Below are 17,950 nucleotides of genomic sequence, written 5' to 3' on the forward strand. Positions count from 1 at the left end.
TGCCGGCAGAACAAGTGCCAAGGGGGGCGGTGAGGTATCTTTTTTTTCCCCGGGGCGGATCCCAATCGCGCGCCGGTTTGGCCCAAAAATTTCGGCGGAGTTCCACCTCCGAGCACAATTGAGCGGACGTCGACAACTTCCTGCACGCCCCAACGATGCCGCCGTCGCAGTTGAAGCAGCTTAAGGCCTCTCTTCGAGATGGAGGACTGCTGGGCCCCCAGCAGTCCAAGAAGCAAAAGCAGCAGAATGCAAAGTCCGGCGTTGCTGCGCAGAACCGCATTCAGCGCAACAACGCCCTGCAGGCCATTCGCGATCGATTCAATCCCTTCGAGATCAAGACGACTTCGCGGCCGAAGTTCGATGTAACTACCCGCGATGTGCCTAAGAAGAACGCCGGTCAGGCCAGACCTGGTGTGACCAAGTCCTACGGTGAAGAGAAGGTAGTTCCAGCCCAATATTTGCAGAACTTCGAGATTGTCGCTAATTGTCGTCTGCTTCCATTTTATCTAGAGGCGTCAAACCCTTCTTCAGGAGATGAACCGGCGAAACAAAGTTGGCGGTATTCTCGATCGTCGTTTTGGCGAGGACGACCCGACGATGACGCCGGAGGAGAGAGCGGCCGAGCGGTTCGCCAGACAAAGCCAGAAGAAACTGAGGAAGGAATCTATGTTCAACCTTGAGGACGATGACGAGGAGTTTCAGCTCACTCACATGGGAGAAACCCTGTCCTTCGGAGAGGGTGTCAACCTAGATGATTTCCAGGAGGGTGATCTTGGGGCGGAGGAGGACAACGATGACGAGGAGCTGCCCAGGAAGAGGAAGCGGATGTTGGAGGATGAGGATGATGATGCTGATTTGGCGGACATGATTTACGACGACGAAGAGGGAGAAGAACTGCCCGAGCGAAAAAAGTCGAAGAACGAGGTCATGAAGGAGGTTATCGCCAAGTCGAAGTTCTACAAGCTCGAGCGGCAGAAGGCCAAAGAGGATGACGATGATCTCAGAGAAGAGCTCGACAAGGGACTTCCCGATCTGTTTGATATGCTGAGGGGTGTCAAGCCACCACCCAAGCCAGAGCCCCCCAAGGATGATCTAGCGGCAATGAATCCCGAGCGGGCCGCTATATTGCAAGGGAAAAATCCCGATGATGCCGAAAAGGAGTACGATCAGCGCTTAAAGCAGTTAACCTTCGACAAGCGGTCCGCACCCACGGATCGTACCAAGACTGCTGAGGAAAAGGCAGAGGAGGAGGCTCAGCGCCTGAAGACTCTTGAAGAAGAGCGGCTTCGACGTATGCGTGGCGAGGAGTCAAGTGAATCCGAAGCCGAGGTGGCGGAGGAGGAGGAAGATGAGGACGAGGACGGCGAGGGATCAGACGATGAGTCAGTTTTCGACGACGCAAAGGCTTTCGGCTTGCAACAGCCTACCGAGGCGGTCACTCGTCCTGAGCTTGGGGTCGAAGACGAAGATGATTTCATTATCGATGACGATCTTGTGGAGACGAGGTCAGATGTGAGTCTGTCTTTCGATGAGGATGAGGACATGGAATCCGGTGTAGGTTCGGAGGAAGAGGAGGATGAAGATGAGCAAGATGATGAGCTTATCAACGGATTCTCGATTCCTGGACTCAACGATGGAGATGCCACAGCAGCGGCAGACGGCGCTAATGAGGTCAGCGATGGTCTGGCATTCACATATCCATGCCCCGGTAGCCACGAAGAATTCCTAGAGATCATCAAAGATGTTCCAATGCAGGATCTCCCGACCGTGATTCAAAGGATTCGAGCCCTGCATCACCCCCGTCTTCACAGCGACAACAAGACCAAGCTTAGCCGCTTTGCCGGCATTCTCGTCCAACACGTCGCATATATGACTGAACTATCGGACCACCCTCCTTTCTCGATCGTGGAGAACATCCTTCGTCACATCCACTCTATGGCCAAGAGCCACCCTGAAAGCGTTTGTCAGGCATACAGAGCCCATTTGCGCCAAATTGCGACTGACCGCCCTCTAAACCTTCGCCCCGGCGACCTGGTCATCCTGACCGGCATTGCGACGACGTTCCCAACTTCTGATCACTTCCATGCCATCGCGACGCCCGCCCATCTCTGCATTGCCAGGTATTTGGGTCAGGGTGCTGTCGACAACCTTAACGACTTCGCAACGGGCGCCTACGCAGCCAGTCTCTGCCTGCAATACCAGGCCATCTCAAAGCGCTACATGCCAGAATTCATCAACTACTCACTGAACGTCCTCTACCACCTCAATCCGGAGGAGCAGACCGACGCATCCGCCATGGGATTCTTTCCCTTTCGGAGTCCATCTACGTCTCTCCGACTGAACCTTTCTTCCAAGCCCATCTCTTCCCGCAGACTTCGATTCTGGGACGTGGCGGATGCGCCTGAAGACGAGGACCAACTCAAGCTCTCCATCATCAATACTCTTGTCAACCTTCTTTCCTCCGCCTCTGATATTTGGTCTGGCAAGTCCGCCTATACCGAGATTTTTTCCCCCGTAGAGAAAGTCCTCTCCTGCCTTTTCCAAGCTCTCGACATCACCACCAAGGGCAAGGGTAAAGCCAGCAAGAACCTCATATCCTCCTCCGTGCTCGATTCCTTCAAGTCGACCCTCGACAAGATCACCGCGCAACTCTCCCAAGCCCGCCACGCCCGTCGGCCCCTCCTCCTCCATAACCACCGGCCCCTCGCTATTAAGACCGCGATTCCCAAGTTCGAGGAATCCTTCAATCCCGACAAGCACTATGATCCCGACCGCGAGCGCGCTGAGGCCAACCGTCTCAAGGCGGAGTACAAGCGCGAGCGCAAGGGTGCCATGCGCGAGCTCCGCAAGGACGCCAACTTCATTGCGCGCGAGAAGCTGCGCGAGAAGAAGGAGCGCGATGCGGAGTACGAACGCAAGTACAAGCGCCTCGTGGCCGAGGTGCAGAATGAGGAGGGCAGGGAGGCGAATGCTTATGAGAGAGTCAAGAGGATGCGACAGGGCAAGCGGTGATCACGACGATCTTGGCACCTCTTCTCCCCGACTCCATGACATAGATGCATCTTTCCCCTTCGCTGGTTTTGACCTCGATGTGTCTCTTGCAAGCCGGTCTTGGGTGCGTAGATGGGTGGACTGCTTCGGGAGTTTCGCCTTCGCGTCCCACCCAACATCTTGTAGTATGCTCTGGCACATCTATGTATATATCTACCTTTTCTTTATATCTACTACAGTATTTTGTCGACGGTGTTAGGGCAGATAGAAAAAACTTACCATCTTTCACAATTCCATGGATTGGATTGGCATTCTGTGCTCTAGTAGACCACGGCTATACGTATGTTGGCCCACGGTTCAAGATCAGGAGGGATGCAGATATGTACATGCGTAGAGAAAACAAAGTAAACTCGTCCAAAGAACCGACGTTGCATGAGTATCGAGAAGGATTCACTGTTGCAAGGCAATCCCAATACTGATTAGGTAGTCGCATCTCGCCTTCTGATCTAGCGGCACCGTTTCCATCTTGGTGTCTCCCGTCCTAATGAAGAGCCGACGGTCGCTGTTGCCATTACCACTCCAGGTCTCCCATTCTGGACTACCAGGATAGCGATAGGGATTCGGATCGAAGGCCTTGATGAAGCTAGTCCAGTACCCCTGCATGACGGGGATGATAGGCGCATTTGAGGTGAAGTAGGACGCGGGTGGTGTTCCAGTCACATACTGCGGACCCCAGATGGCATTCAATTCTACGACATGGTAAACACCTTCCCCGGAGGATTCAGAGCTCGGGTCTTGGACTGCATAGTGATAATTCCAGCTTTTCACCCCGGCTTCTGAGAACGCCGTTGACATGGCGATACCGGGACAATTGTAGCGGAGTTCGCCATATGCGTTGCTGGTCGGCCGCCAATATACACCAGCATCAGGAAACGACATAGTCTGGTTCTCATTGAGGTACAAGTGATTGACTATGGCGAGCTGGTCTAGTTGGAATGCTGGGAATTGACTCTGGATGAATGTGTCGGCCTCGCCCACACTGGATATACTCTTCGGGACAAATGTTGTGCCTTCATTGGTCACATCGCCAAATATAACAGGGACTTTGATAAATTTCCCTAGGGAGAATAACCGGTATGTGTAGTCAGGGACTAGGTCGCCATCAATGGTAGGCGCATAAAAGTAGAGGGGCGGCTTCTGTGCGTCAGGAAGGGGGGTGCCGATGTTTTGCCGCTGTAAGGTCCCTGCATCCAAATTGCGCAGACACGATAGAGTGTCGTCTTCGCTTGCACAGCCAGTGCGAATCACGAGGTTGTTATACGCAAATTGAGCTTCGGTTGCAGTCAGCATGGTGGCAAAGCTTTGCGATTCCGCAGCAGCGGCATGGAAAAGACCTCGATTCTCCCCAGCGTAGGCCGAGAGGAGAAGAGTGACCGAGGCTGCTCCTGCACTGTCCCCTCCAATGACCACATGTTCAGGATCACCGCCAAACTTGGGCGTAATAGGTCAGTGCAAAGTCGCACTCATTTGGGCAAGCTTTGGCTTACTTTTGTTATATGCGTCTGAACCCACTGCAAGACTTTAATCTGATCTTTGAGCCCGTTGTTCGAACTTCCACCTTTCAGGACCTCAGACCCCGAGAGGAACCCGTAAGGACCGACTCGATAGTTGAAGTTAACCACCACGATACCAGTTCTGGACGCCTGAATCAGCCCAGTCCCGTTGAAGTTGGCATTCGAGTCTGCATTAAAGCCTCCGCCTTGGATAAACACAAAGACCGGCAGCTTTGATGCATTCCTTGCCCAATTCGGAGCGTACACATCAAGGAACAGACAGTCTTCAGATGCCCCAGTTGGGATGGGGTACTGATCGGTGGGTATACACAAGGGACCATGCTAAATCTGACATCTCAGCGTCGGTTCAAGACAAGGACTGTGTGCTACAGTCTTTAAGGGGGTCCCCAACAATACCTGAAAGGCAGTCTGAACTCCTTCCGCCGTTTCTGGATCTTGGGGCGCAGCAAATCGCAAGGATCCTACAGGAGGAGCAGCATAGCGAATTCCCAACCATTGCACAATGCCATTGGAGATGGCCTGTCCTCGATATTGCGAATAGCCAAGGTTAACCGTCACATTTTGGAAGCATTCCACATGAATGATGAGGCAGATGACCAGTGTTTGGAAAATCAGTCTCATGATAATGACGATGATGTCAAGCAACAGCCGCGAATGGCTTGCTGCAGAACCGCGGTGTGTTTACGCCGTGCTTTCATGCTGTGCGAGCAGAGCATCCCTTTTGAATGACATATCAACCAGAGTCGAGACCCCTGAAGGCATGCTTCGAGGAATGCGATGGATCCGCCCTTCAATCCAGGAAGGGCTCTCCTTGCATCATCACATGATGGATGTGAGCCGTCATCCTGAGTTTCTCGGCAATGATTGACGCAGACAACGATATGGTCCGGAATTGTGAGGACCAATTGAAGAGTGCCAGCAAAGAGGGGTGTATGTACACCCCGAGCCGTGAGTTGCGAATAATGTCAATTAATGGATGGCTGGACGGGTGAGGTGTACGCCAACTGGTGGTGGATTAACTAGTTAGTAGAGCGAACAAGGAATACTCCCAAGCCGGAAAGGGAAAATCCGCATCTCCGCATCAGCTCCTACTTCCCCGCAGTCGATCTTCCCTGCTTGGCTGCTCTGACTCTGAGCTTGTTACTCCGTCTGACGTGGCTAGCGTTTCTCTAGTCAAGTGAGGCGCAATTTGTGATTGAACCCTTTTCTCTGATTTCACGGCGTCTACTTCTGGATCCCGGTCTTCCCTGTCGTTCCTGTCACTCTCCGGCCGATAACCCAACCCCTCCGCACGCGCAATGCCTGAGGCAGACGAGGAGGAAGATGATTACATGTCCATGGTAATTGAGGAACCACAGCAGAAGGAAACCTTTACCCAAAAGAAGCGCCGACAACAACGAGAAGTAAGTATCAGGTTAGATTTGAAGATTCGTCCAGATCGAATGCTAACTAACCGTTCTTGAATCAGGCTGAAGCGCGTGCCAGAATCCCTTCAAAAGCCGAACGCGCTGCGGACGAAGCAGCACGTCGCGATGCAGCTCTTGCCACCAGTGCGCTGAACCCTTCCAACAAGGGCTTTCAGATGATGGCCAAATTGGGCTTCAAACCTGGACAGGCCCTAGGAAAGCCTGAATCATCTCAGGGAACGCAGCCGGACGAACTCGATGCTCGACTCCGATCCGAGCCTCTCAATTTGGTAATCAAAGAGGATAAGGGTGGAATTGGGCTGGATAGCGAGCGGAAGCGCAAGTTCCTCGAGGAAGCCGAGCATGTTGCCAAGAAAGTGAAAGAGGATGAGGGCGATTATCGCGACCGGGTCCGGCTTGAGCGGGAGATGCGCCGAGCGGAGGCGCAGGTGCATGCTGCGCAGAAGGTTGCTGAGCGTTTGGATGCCGAGGCTGAGACGGACGAAAAGCCGCCATCCAGCGCAGTGAAAGTAGAGTCTTCCGAAACGCAAAAGACAGATGGGGAAAGGGAAGGTTCAACCCCGGATGATACGGCTGGCGAACCTGTGACAAGCAAGCCGCAGAAGGCCAAGCCAACGTCTCAAATTAACATCCTCTACCGTGGGCTAGTCCGTGAACGCGAGGAGAAAGAACGCAATCTTCAGATGCGTCATATGCTGCAAACATCACTCTCTTCTGGATTTTTTCCCAATCCGCGCTTACCAGGACACAACGATCCGACACTGGATCGAGATGACGAAGAAGCTATTGGGGGGCAACGAGAGCCATCAATGGTTCTCGAGCAAGAAATCGAAGAAGATGATCCCGAGCTAGACGAGTTTAATGCGTTAGGCCCGAGCGAACAGCTGTCCCAATTAGTACGGTATCTACGTGATCAACATCACTACTGTTTCTGGTGTAAGTATCGATACGAGAGTGCTGAGATGGAAGGATGTCCGGGGGTGACAGAAGAGGATCACGATTGATGCCACATGGATGTGCTATACGTAACGCAGTATATCATCTGCTAATCCTATACTTGATAGTTAAGCATTATAATTATATCTTGGGGTTGCACCCGCCGATTTCAAATTGGCCCGTCATGTCCAGTGTAAAAGTCAACAAACGAGATACCGGAAAGAAAAGCCCTAATCGCCATCACTAGAGCTAGATTCGTCCAAACCACACGCAACAAATAGTCGCAACTCGAGGGGAATCTTGTTTCATGCGGAAGTACAAATGAACAGAGAATGAGAAAAAAAATCGAGGTATATAAAGCAGGAAGAGAATGTTCGAGAGAAGCAAGAAACAGCCTTTTGGTTCGACCATACTCTTGCCTGACCGTATACAGTGAGAGAAGCAGTATTACGAACGTCATTGGAATCATCATTGAGAAGAAGGGAGCGACCTCATCAATTGCGCCAACGAGCGGTTAGGGCATTTCTGCAAGGCCTGATAGCATCCTCCGCATATGCGCAGACAGCAAAAAACGCACCGGTGTCGCACTTCGTGGTCAAACTTCTGGCACGTCATGCAGGGCAGCGCATACCAGGCATTGTTAGCTGGAGGCATTGACCGGTGGTCTTGGTAACAAGCGTAATGGAGTTTATTCAGAGGCACAGCCACCGGTTCGTAGTCGGGAGGCGTCCACGGGCCCCTATCATCTTCACTGGAGAGAGAGTCGACAGGCGCCTCGGATTCAGGTTCGGGCTCAGGGATGAAATGGTCCAGTGAATCTACCGCACTGGGGCGATTAGATTCCGGTTCCAGGTCTTCTTCGCTGGACGGCGGGGTGGGTTGCGGCGGGATAGGCGGCCGGTAAGCCCGAAACACTGGAGGTTCAGGAAGAGGGCCATCCGGCGGGCTGTAAGGCGGGCGCTGACTGCGGCCGTCAGTCAAAGACCTCGGGCCAGCAGAGGGTTGTACAGTGGGAGGAGAAGGGAGTTCGTCAGGCTCTTGCGATCGGAACGGCGGAGGTGCCGGAGTGAATTCGGATTGTGGGGGGGTCACAGCAGGAGCTGCCGGAGGTTGCTGGACGGGCGCGGATTCCTTCGTAGGCAGAGATTCAGAAGACTTTTGCTTGAAGCCTTTTTTGGCAAAGGAAGGCACTCGCAGGCCGCGGGACCGAATTTCTTTGTCTAGAATCGCCATCTTGCCTCGTTTTGAGGGTTGCTGTCCTGTACTGTCCCTGCAATAACTTGATCAAGGACAATACAAAGAAGTGGGCCGAAGGAAAGGGTATCTCTGGACAATCCAAGATATATGGTTCTATAAGTGTATGAATAGATAGATGTGTGACTTTGGAGTTTGTCAAGAAAGAGAGATCGGAGAATTAAATGAATACCAGAAAGAGAGAGAGGGAGAGAGAGAGGAAGAGGGTGGAGGAAACAGATGGAGGGGGACTGAAAGAGAGGGGGGCTTTTTTTAGAGCAGATCTTTAGGGGACAGGACAAGACATTGAGATGAATTCATCACATCTCGAACAGACTACTGAATGGTTAGGGTTTTATCTCTCAGTTGGTTCAATTCCTGCCTGGGCTGTTTCTTCAGTGATTGACCAATGTAATGGAGACCATAAAAAAGTGGATTGAATCCGGGTTTCGAGCCAGGAACGCGCAAGTTCGGAAGGGTAAGTAAGTTCGTAACAGGAAAAAAATCAAGAAACAAAAAAACACCAGAGCTGAACCACGGATCCACTGAGTCCTGACAGGCTGCGCAGCCCAGACAGAAAATCAAGCAGGGAGGAAGGAAGGACAAAGGGCAACAGGCAGATGGCCGGCCTGCTTGGATCAAAAGAAATTTGACTGGCGGATACTTGGAGGAAACTGCCCAGCTAGTACCCAAGGTCGATACCTACAATACAGACACAGACAGATAGTTAGCACTGTGACAGGACTGAAGTTGGAAGCATGTTCGATGTTCGATCTTAACGAACCAGAAGAAGACGAGAAAAGGAGAGCGAATGACAGTGTCTCTGCAAGCTATCGATCGCGTCAGTCCGTCGCAAGGACTAGTGGATGATAGCGTCATTTCAACCCCTTTGGGTCATTCCAGCCATTGATAGGAATTTCCGCACCCTCTGCCCGGTCTTATCGAATCACTACTCGGATGGGATGAAGCGAGGAAGTGGGAACTTGAAGTGATAAACAACCTCAGTTGAGGATCTGCCAGTCGAGACTTTGGGAGTTTCGCCAAAAACCCTTCAGACACTCAGTCAATGATAAAATTGCAGTGTCGATCAACGATTGCCACCCTTGTCCACCCAGACCAAGAATTTATGGATGTACGGAGTACTATGTACTCATACAATGTACACTGCAGTACTAGATATGTAAGATCCGTGCTCGGAATTGGTGGCACTACTATGAGTGAGTAGGACGAATCAGAGCAGAAAACGAGGAATGGATGATGGACCCTGGTCTGGCGCAGAAGAGAGTGCGCGAGACCGGTCTGTCTGTCTGTCTGTCTGTCTGTCATCTGGAGTCCTGATAAAGTACTTCTAAATTATGTACTGTACTGCACTGTACAGGATTTACATAGTAGATACTTCATACCATTTTTTGTTCGGTGGAGGTGATGGAGCAGATCCTTGTAACAAGGTACGAGTACCTTACAATGTGCCCTGTATCTCAAGTACCACGTAAGTTCAGCGGAGTGCATGTAATCTTACTTGCACCTACATAGTACTACCTAGTAAGTTACCAAGTACGGAGTCCACTGCACAACAAATTCCCCGAAACGAGTCAGAATGCCCAATGAGAACACGTGGGAATGTCCTTGATAATGTAATTCAGAATCTACAGCGCCGTAAGAAGGTAATACTTGGATAAGTATCTATAAGTTGTAGGGTTGTACTAGGTCCAATCCTGACTAAGTTAGTATGTACTATCTTACTGTATTCCTGTCCGTCATCCAAATACTTATTTATTGTCTGTTGAGTCTTGACCTTTGGCGTAATGAATGACAGAACACCACGCACTAAATAATTCTCCGGTGGAGCCTCTATCATATGGGCTGAAACAACTCCAAGGTCTTGAGACTATTAAAGGATCCGCTCCACTTCGACCTTAAACAAGGTCACCAGCCATGGAATTTGCATGTATTTGATACAAATGAGCTTGATCAATCCAAACATGTATTATGTGTGTCCTCGATTTTGGCTTGGGTGCCCGCGTTTCCTGTTTTGCAGCATCCTTTTCTTCAGTAAAGCCCAAGCAAACATCCGTAAGGTGTTGGAGCGTTGCCATTTGAGAGAGTGATAGACAAAGGAGCCAAGATTGAAGACAGGTGTCGAATCTATGCAATGGTATGTATATGGAGAAAAAAGAAACGCGGGCCAGCTACCAAAAAAAGGATCCATGCACATACTGAAGGGACAGGACTTCGTCAGGTGTAGCAATGGCAGAAGCATAAAGAATTGTATCACTATCATTCCTCCCTCCGTCCCTAAGAAAACCCCCCTTCGCGCGAGTGACCTGTTGTAAATTATCCCTCCGCAGAAGTGGACGCAGGTTGGAGCAACGTCGCAAGGCAGCCTGGTCGAACAGACGAAAAAGCCTCATCCCGCAAAATATTAAGATCTAGGAGGCAGTCTCTGTATCTCCTGTAGTGGATGGTAATTCAACCGAGCGAGACTCCAACTCCTTCGGAATTAACTCTTCATTATTAGGCACCTCCAAAGAAACAGGCGTCGGCGCAGTTATCACTTGCCCAGATTTCACCATTTCATCATTGGCGGTAGCAGAGTGGGAAGTTGATGCTGCGCTCGATGCATCGGGTTTTAGTGTTGTATCTTCCACGTGCTCCGTTGCTTCGTCGCCTTTGTCTTCGTCTCCAATCACAGCGGCTAGACTGCGAAAGTTGAATATGGGCTCGGTGGAGGAGCTCGCACCATTAGCAGATGTGTGAAGTCCAGTATGGCCCTCATTCATCGATTCGACCAGAGATGAAAACGACGAGGACGCGCTAGAGACATGGCGTAAATGTGACGGTCGCGGGTGCGACGAGGTTGGCAAATGGAGAGCATGGTCGGTCGGCGTCGCGATAACAGCTGGCGAAGACTGTGCGCCTTCGAGGCTAGAGACAACCTCAGTGGGGATAACCGCAATTTGACCTGGAGGTGGCGCACGATCTACCTCCTTGCCCTTGCTAGTAGAGGGAGGCTCTTCGCCGGTAAAAGAGGAGGAGCTGCTGATGACTCTTCCTAGGCTGGAATCGCCAACCACATCCAGGGCAGAATTACTGGCATTATCACTGGGCGGACCTGACTTGCGCGCAACCTTCTCCGCCTTCTTGGCTTCTTTCTCTCTTCGCTTTGCCTCCTTCTTCGCCTCCTTCTCCTCCTTTTTGCGCCGCTCCTCTTCACTGGCTAAACTCAGCCGGATAGCTTCCATCATCATCATTTCCTCGAGGTCATCGATACGATTTCTCCTTGACCTGCTGCGTGGTGGTGCAATGCTGTTTGGAGCATCTTCTGCGGGATCATTTTCTTGGCCTGCAGCACGACGGTCTGTCAAGAATGCAAGGGCCTGCAGCGCAGGGGAGCCGGTTCGCGAGGTGTTTTGACTCTCTGGTCCCCCATTCCGTCGCATAACACTCCTTCTTCCAAGGCCAAAATTCCTCGAGTCGGCGCCAGAACCATTGTTGTGCATGAGATAGGCGGCAGTGTGAAGAGCGGTTGCTGCCGCAGATCGTCGCGCGGCATGTGCTCTGGCGTTTGCTAGCTTCTGTGCCCAATCAGGCCGGACCCTATCAGTTGTGACCACAGTTGGGTCATTGGCAGATAATGACGTCGCGCGACGACGGCCCGTCACAGGGGTAGTGCTAGAAGAAAGGGACGAGCTGGAGGATAGTGGAGATGTAAGATTCGGACGGGCACCCATGTCGCTTGCGTAAGCCAGTCCTCGACGGAATGGCGGTGGTGCATAAGTGACTCCAAATTCAGGTTGAACGCAAAACGGACATGCTGCCGGTTCCGATACTAATTGACCGTCCTCATTATCCGCGCGCTCACCATCAGCCGCCGACTGCGCATTTTGTTCTGTGTCTCCGTGCTCCGGAGGGTGGGGGTCAGGTCGTTTGATCTGGACGAAACACTCGGAACAAATTGGTTGGTCGCAACATCTCGTCCGGTTGAGATAGGGGGGGTAACACAGAAAGCAAATGGGACATTCGGCAGCCGCTTTGTATAGATAAGCCTCAATCGGCTGTCCATTTACAAAAGGATCATGTGGAAGGTGAATTTCTCGAGTCATTGTATCGGATTGAATGCCATGCTTAGACGTGGAAAGGGATGCCAATGTCTTTGCACGGGTCCGAAACATAGGTGAGCTGGAAGCGCCGGAAGCGATAGGAGAGGTCGGTGAGGGGAGTGAATGGGCTGGTGTAGAAGACTGAGAAGCATCCGAGCCGTACGACTGAGACCTGGAAGTAATAGGTACCATCAAGTGTTGTACCGTGGGTGTATCCGAGGCGTCCCGGGCATCTTCTCCAGATTTAGGCGGATTCTTATATTCCAGCTCCGGAGGGATTTCATCCGGAGGGGGGATTGGCAGGCCTCGCGCTGCTGCCATCAGCTGATGTTCTGTCCATGAGTCTGAGAAGTCGTTGAGACCTCTCCAGAATGGTGCAAGTCGTCGTTCGACCTAAGCAAGCTTAAGTCAGGTTCGATAATACAGGCAAGCAAATCTTATCGTCGACTTACCATTAATTGGCGAACCACAGCCTTATTGAAATCTTCGGTTCCGGTGTATACACCTTGCGTTACCAGGTAACCGCCATCAACATTCTCTTCTTTCATACTACGCTCTCGTTCTTTGAGGCGGGCCGCCCGTTCCTTCTCAAGCCGGCGAGCTTCCCTTTCCTGTCTAGTTTCTCGCCGATGTTCAAGCGACGCCACGTCTCGCTCCGAATGTGTATTGATACCGAGGATGGATAGATCGGGTCCGCTGCCTCGAGTCGATCGAGAACCGTCAGCGTGGTGGCGGTCGCCATACGGGCCATGATGATGGCTTCTGCGCCCTGGCGCAGTAGAAGACGGTCTGCTTTCTTTCGTCTGGGAATTGCCCATCTCGAACAAGAAGGGGAAAAGAAGAGCAAAGCGATTGGGTACCAACGGGCAGGAGGTCAAGGCCCGGTTGGGGAATCCCGGATAAGCAAGCAAAGAAAGAGGCGGCGAATTCTCCGGCCGGCAATCAACAATGGAAGAGGCTAGAGTTAATCGGAATGATGTGCAGTAATAATGATGATGGTTCGGCCACAAGAGACTAGGGAAAATGAAGGGGAGAACGAAAAGCGCATAGGTTAGATGAGTGTCAGTTGCTTGAGAAAGGGTGGACACAAAATGTCAGCAAACCCAACGTGGCCATGTGAGCGGACGAGGATGAAGCTGGAAGCGGCGATGAGATCAGAAGCGCGGGCTCGAGCTAACTAACCGCGGGACGATAGATAGTCTGGGGCCGAATAAGGGGAGACAGAGGGAGGGGAAGGGAAAGGAAACTGAAGACTCAAGAGTAACATAAAAGTGTTAGTGTATCCCCACGAAAAGATGAGTTGGCTGGTCGTGGTCTAGGAAGAGCATTAATGGGAGAGAGATGGGGCAGGAAGAGGAAGGAGGAGAGAAAAGAGACGGCCGAGCGATCAACAATCATGAATGCAGCACAGTAGGTTAGTTGACTTGGTTAGTTAGTTAGTGGTTAGTTAGTCAAGTCATCCAGACAGTTCAGTCGTCAGACAGCAAGGCCGAGGAACGGATTTGGTAGTGCCGGAATACGGATACGGTGTGATACGAGATCTACGTATAGTACATGTACTGTATGTACTAACTTATCGGCCAGATAGTAGCCGCTAACTTCAAGGTTAGTAGTTGTAATCGATGACTTCACCCAAGCTGACGTTCGGCCCGTCAACTTCTAGATTACACTGAAACTGTACAGTACAAAAACCGCGGCGGTCAACACCGCAGTTCTTGAGCTTTTTACTTTTTTCTATCGTCATTAAAAATATATAGGATACATGAGAGTCAGATATTGACCTTAGCGCCTACTATGAGCATTAATGTGTTGAATGGTAAGTACGCTATGTGTTATTCATGAACTGTACGGAGTAAAGTTAGGTCACATCGCAGACAAACAAAGTCAAGTGGCTAGTTAGGTTGTCCGCTAGGTTACTGCGCCACATATCAAGCCTGCGCGGACCGGAAAATCCATCGCCCAAGATCTGGACCAGTTATCAGTTTCGGCGCTCTTATTTTTTTCTTTTCTTGATGTGGCTGTGATAGGATAATCTGGGTAGACGCTTTGGAGATACACATTCCCCTTTCGCGAATTTATACCCACCTGATTATACATATACCTATCTGCTTTCGATCAGTTCTGCTTCGACCCTCTCAGAATTTTGCGCCTATCACAACGGAGGCCATTCCGATGCGTTGTTGATCCCTCTGCACCAAAAGCGCTCAATTCCTAATCCCATCTAGTCGTGCTTAACGCAGCAAATGACGGACTCCGCGCCTGGAACCAAACGACTTCACATCACTCCTTTCAACCTAGAGCTTCTTCCCTCCGTTTTGCCACCAACAATTCGGCCCTTGGCCACGGAGATTTCCTTTCATTGTGTCCCAACCTTCCCCGAAAACAATTACGGTTACGTGACGCTGCCGACAATGGAGGCGGAAAAGGTTAAGAAAAAGCTCAATGGCTCAATCTTAAAAGGTCGCAAATTCAAGGTGGATACGGCGCGTTCACCGAAACGGCAACGAAGTGAGGATGAAGCACTCGACAAGATTACTCAATCCCCGTCAGATAAGAAGGCGAAGAAGCGGAAGGCGGCGGAAGAGACACTCGAAGGGTATGAACTTCCGGCTGACCGCAAGGTGATGAGAGGCTGGACAGAGTCGGCAGACGCCAAGCAAGACAGGCGCAAAGAAGAGAAAAGGAATAAGAAGTCGAAGGATGCAAAGGAGGGCAAGCCAGCCAAGTCACAGGCGAAGTCCAAGTATACCGAAAAGGAAGAGTGCCTGTTCCGTACAAAACTCCCTCCTAATCGGATGTCATCACCCGACGAGAAGCATGGGAAACAGTCGAAGAAGAAAAAGCCTGCTCATGAGACAATCGTCCATGAGTTTTCTAAGACGGTCAAGCATCCCAGTTTCCTACGGTCTGGACGTGACGAATCAGCGGACACAGTGACATTTGTTGAAGGCAAGGGTTGGATGGACACAAGTGGAACTGTGAAAGAGCCTGTCAGTGATCGGATAAGGACAGACCAATATAGACCGGGATGCATTCCAGGAACTAAGGAGAAGCCACGAGCTGTCAAGAAGGACAGCACCACGGTTCCTGGCAAGCCCAGAACGAAACAAACAATAACCACTAAAGAAGCAGAATCGGCCGATGAATCAGAGGATTGGACTTCTTCCAGCGGTGGGAGCTCGTCCGAAGAGGATTCCTCGTCCGAAGAGGATCCCTCGTCCGAAGAAGATTCTCAAGAGTCTGAGAGCTATGAATCTTGCTCATCTAGCTCGTCTAATGATTCAGAAGATCTAAGCATCGCCGAAGAACAAATTTTGAAGTCATCAAAGCAGGAGAGTGTGGCCGAGTCACATTCGTCGGGGCTTCAATCTCTTCCGTCAGGAAATAATGATCAGACAGCGCCAACCCAGGAAGTTCACCCGTTGGAGGCTCTTTTTAAAAGGCCCGCGCCTAGCACATCTGCTATAAACTCTATTTCACAGGAGAAGCTACACTTCAGCTTTTTCGGAGGGGATGACGAAGTTGAAATGGAGGATGCGACGGAAGCCCAACCTGCAGCACCACTTACACCTTTCACAAAGAGGGATCTACGGGATCGTGAATTGAGAAGTGCGGCCCCAACACCTGATACGGCGTTAGTCAATCGAACCATTAATTGGGATATGCCCGAGCAGCCCCGGGTTATGGATTCAGACGATGACGTGTACATGACAACCCCGGTCTCAAAGGCTGCATCAGGGCCCAAAGAGGATTCTGATTTTGTCAAATGGTTCTGGGAAAATCGAGGAGACAACAACCGTGCATGGAAGAGAAGACGCCGCGAGGCCGCCAAAGATCACAGACAGCGTGAGAATCGGAGCAAGGGCATGAAAGGCAAATCCTAGATTATTCTCACTCCTATATATACGTCAAAAATGCATGATGATTGCACTTCATGGGTCGGCATTGTAGGAAGAACATCGTATCATGTCGTAGCCACATATTGTGTCTTAATCAAATTCCTGCTATTCAGGTACACTACGGAGTAGAGAGCGGTTATTGAGCGTTAACGGTCACGTGGCGCCAAGGATCCGGGGAACAATCGGGGAAGCGATAGCAGCCGATTGTCAACATGTAGCCATGGGGCGTGATACAGCAACTGATGGCAGCAGCGGATTGTCACCCTGTCTATCTTGATAAGCAGCAAAATGCAGCCTTATGGTAGAGGTCTCGACTTGATGCTTATTTGCCTCATATTTCTCGCCTGCGCATCTGTTGGAGTGGCTTCCTGTAAGCTTAGGCCCGACATGCTTCTCCCTATTGAGCAACACATGCTAATTAGATAACTCTGATCTTAGCCCCTGCGTCGTTCTGCAAGTGTACTTGCTTCTCCAACAGCACAATAATTCCTCTTGATCCCGAAAAGTCGAATTCTCTGTCTACACAGAGCAGTCTCTTCCGTCTCCGAAGTCACGACGATGCCGATGATTTCCTAGATAGGAGAGCGAAGAATTACCGGTCTTTGAGCTGCAACGACTGTAATCGGAAATTTTGCTTGGACTATGATCTGCCTACTTGCAAAGGAGCAAAGGAAGAGGATGTCTTCACAACATGTTTTCGTACGACTTAATCTTTCCCCTTCGTCTCTAGAGAGATGCGCTAATATCGTTGCCGCCACGTAGAACGAGATTCCAGAAAGGACCAAGCCATTGTGTTCATTTTCATTATCGCAACCGGTAGCCTTTTGGCCTGGGCAATAATGAAGCCCTGGATAGGGAAATGGCTGGAGGTATGTACTGCAGTCTGCCTGTTGATGGCCTCGTGGACTTCGGCGATCCTGACGCACTCCAGACTGCAAGAGAGCGACGATCATATATACCTATATCGGGGAATGCAGCCCATTAGCTGGTTCCATGTTGCCAGCAGCTTCTAATAGATACACATAATTTCCACTTCGGACGCAAAGCATAATGCCACCGGATCTTCAGAAACCCCGACGTATCGCGTCGGATTGGCTCCCTGATATTGCCGTACATAACACACTGTCCATGGAGCTTTATCGATGTGGTCTCGTCAGAAAGAGGCGGATGTGCCCTGGTTGTATCCGAATGGCCTTCAGATATCGTCTGACGAGGCATCAATCAGCAATGTCGGACAATGGGGAGACGGCACCGCCTTCTACATGTAATTAGATCATTACTGCGACCTGAATCAACTGACAACAGCGTCATTGTCAACCACGAACTACCGAGACTGGCCCTCTATTCTCCTCCCCTCAAAACTGCCGTCATTGCTTTTCAAACTACTATTCATATTTGCTTTGATTGCTTGAAACAGCATTTGTCCCATACCAGATGGATACCTACACGTCGTACTATGGTTCAGCTTTGGCACAAACATTTTGGCACGAGCATGACAACATTCTTGAGGCTTCCACGGTGACTCAAGCACCCTTTTTATAATGTCATGCAAGTTCAGTCATTTTCAACAGTTATGAATTGTTTTCGTGGACGGAAAACTAAAAATGGCTGAGACAGAGTCCAGGATTCCTGGTGCGGTTTCAGCTAAGTATATAATGGCTTGGCCATGAATGTGCTGATAGTCCACTTGATGTTGGCCCGGTCTGGTCACGGGTGGTCAATTGGGGGTAATATCAGACAAGCATTATTGGTGGAACAGGACTTTTCAAGTGCGGGGCTCGAAGGTGCAA

At 50.8% G+C, this 17,950-nt stretch overlaps 7 protein-coding genes across 7 annotated transcripts; 4 read left to right on the plus strand and 3 right to left on the minus strand.

Moving 5' to 3' along the window:
• Nucleotides 1-95: 95 nt before the first annotated feature.
• Nucleotides 96-3,266, plus strand: BO72DRAFT_411108 (snoRNA-binding rRNA-processing protein NOP14). The gene is made up of 2 exons (XM_040942457.1): nucleotides 96-440; nucleotides 511-3,266. Exons 1-2 carry the CDS (start codon nucleotides 156-158, stop codon nucleotides 3,010-3,012), a joined length of 2,787 nt encoding a protein of 928 aa, XP_040798163.1. The 5' UTR covers nucleotides 96-155; the 3' UTR covers nucleotides 3,013-3,266.
• A 40-nt stretch (nucleotides 3,267-3,306) lies between these two features.
• BO72DRAFT_436015 (putative triacylglycerol lipase) lies at nucleotides 3,307-5,186 on the minus strand (the record flags this gene model as incomplete). Its single annotated transcript, XM_040943308.1, has 3 exons — nucleotides 3,307-4,482; nucleotides 4,539-4,886; nucleotides 4,962-5,186. 3 exons carry the CDS (start codon nucleotides 5,184-5,186, stop codon nucleotides 3,442-3,444), a joined length of 1,614 nt encoding a protein of 537 aa, XP_040798164.1. The 3' UTR covers nucleotides 3,307-3,441.
• Nucleotides 5,187-5,486: 300 nt separating this feature from the next.
• On the plus strand, nucleotides 5,487-7,091 carry BO72DRAFT_479767 (putative G-patch domain protein). The gene is made up of 2 exons (XM_040947596.1): nucleotides 5,487-5,968; nucleotides 6,034-7,091. The coding sequence occupies exons 1-2, from the start codon at nucleotides 5,864-5,866 to the stop codon at nucleotides 6,994-6,996; spliced, it is 1,068 nt and encodes a 355-aa protein (XP_040798165.1). The 5' UTR covers nucleotides 5,487-5,863; the 3' UTR covers nucleotides 6,997-7,091.
• Nucleotides 7,092-7,396: 305 nt separating this feature from the next.
• Nucleotides 7,397-8,161, minus strand: BO72DRAFT_471141 (uncharacterized protein; the record flags this gene model as incomplete). The annotated part of the gene is made up of 1 exon (XM_040947073.1): nucleotides 7,397-8,161. The coding sequence occupies one exon, from the start codon at nucleotides 8,159-8,161 to the stop codon at nucleotides 7,397-7,399; it is 765 nt and encodes a 254-aa protein (XP_040798166.1).
• Nucleotides 8,162-10,542: 2,381 nt separating this feature from the next.
• On the minus strand, nucleotides 10,543-13,297 carry sip5 (Sip5p). The gene is made up of 2 exons (XM_040939733.1): nucleotides 12,714-13,297; nucleotides 10,543-12,654 (listed from the first exon to the last, which is right to left on the minus strand). The coding sequence occupies exons 1-2, from the start codon at nucleotides 13,077-13,079 to the stop codon at nucleotides 10,591-10,593; spliced, it is 2,430 nt and encodes an 809-aa protein (XP_040798167.1). The 5' UTR covers nucleotides 13,080-13,297; the 3' UTR covers nucleotides 10,543-10,590.
• A 925-nt stretch (nucleotides 13,298-14,222) lies between these two features.
• BO72DRAFT_451066 (uncharacterized protein) lies at nucleotides 14,223-16,196 on the plus strand. The gene has a single exon (XM_040945400.1). It carries the CDS (start codon nucleotides 14,505-14,507, stop codon nucleotides 16,143-16,145), a length of 1,641 nt encoding a protein of 546 aa, XP_040798168.1. The 5' UTR covers nucleotides 14,223-14,504; the 3' UTR covers nucleotides 16,146-16,196.
• A 188-nt stretch (nucleotides 16,197-16,384) lies between these two features.
• On the plus strand, nucleotides 16,385-17,271 carry BO72DRAFT_217164 (uncharacterized protein). The gene is made up of 4 exons (XM_040939734.1): nucleotides 16,385-16,530; nucleotides 16,599-16,859; nucleotides 16,923-17,029; nucleotides 17,092-17,271. The coding sequence occupies exons 1-4, from the start codon at nucleotides 16,449-16,451 to the stop codon at nucleotides 17,143-17,145; spliced, it is 504 nt and encodes a 167-aa protein (XP_040798169.1). The 5' UTR covers nucleotides 16,385-16,448; the 3' UTR covers nucleotides 17,146-17,271.
• Nucleotides 17,272-17,950: the final 679 nt, after the last annotated feature.

This window comes from Aspergillus fijiensis (genome assembly GCF_003184825.1).
Source record: "Aspergillus fijiensis CBS 313.89 unplaced genomic scaffold BO72scaffold_52, whole genome shotgun sequence".
In the NCBI taxonomy this organism is placed as follows: Eukaryota; Fungi; Ascomycota; class Eurotiomycetes; order Eurotiales; family Aspergillaceae; genus Aspergillus; species Aspergillus fijiensis.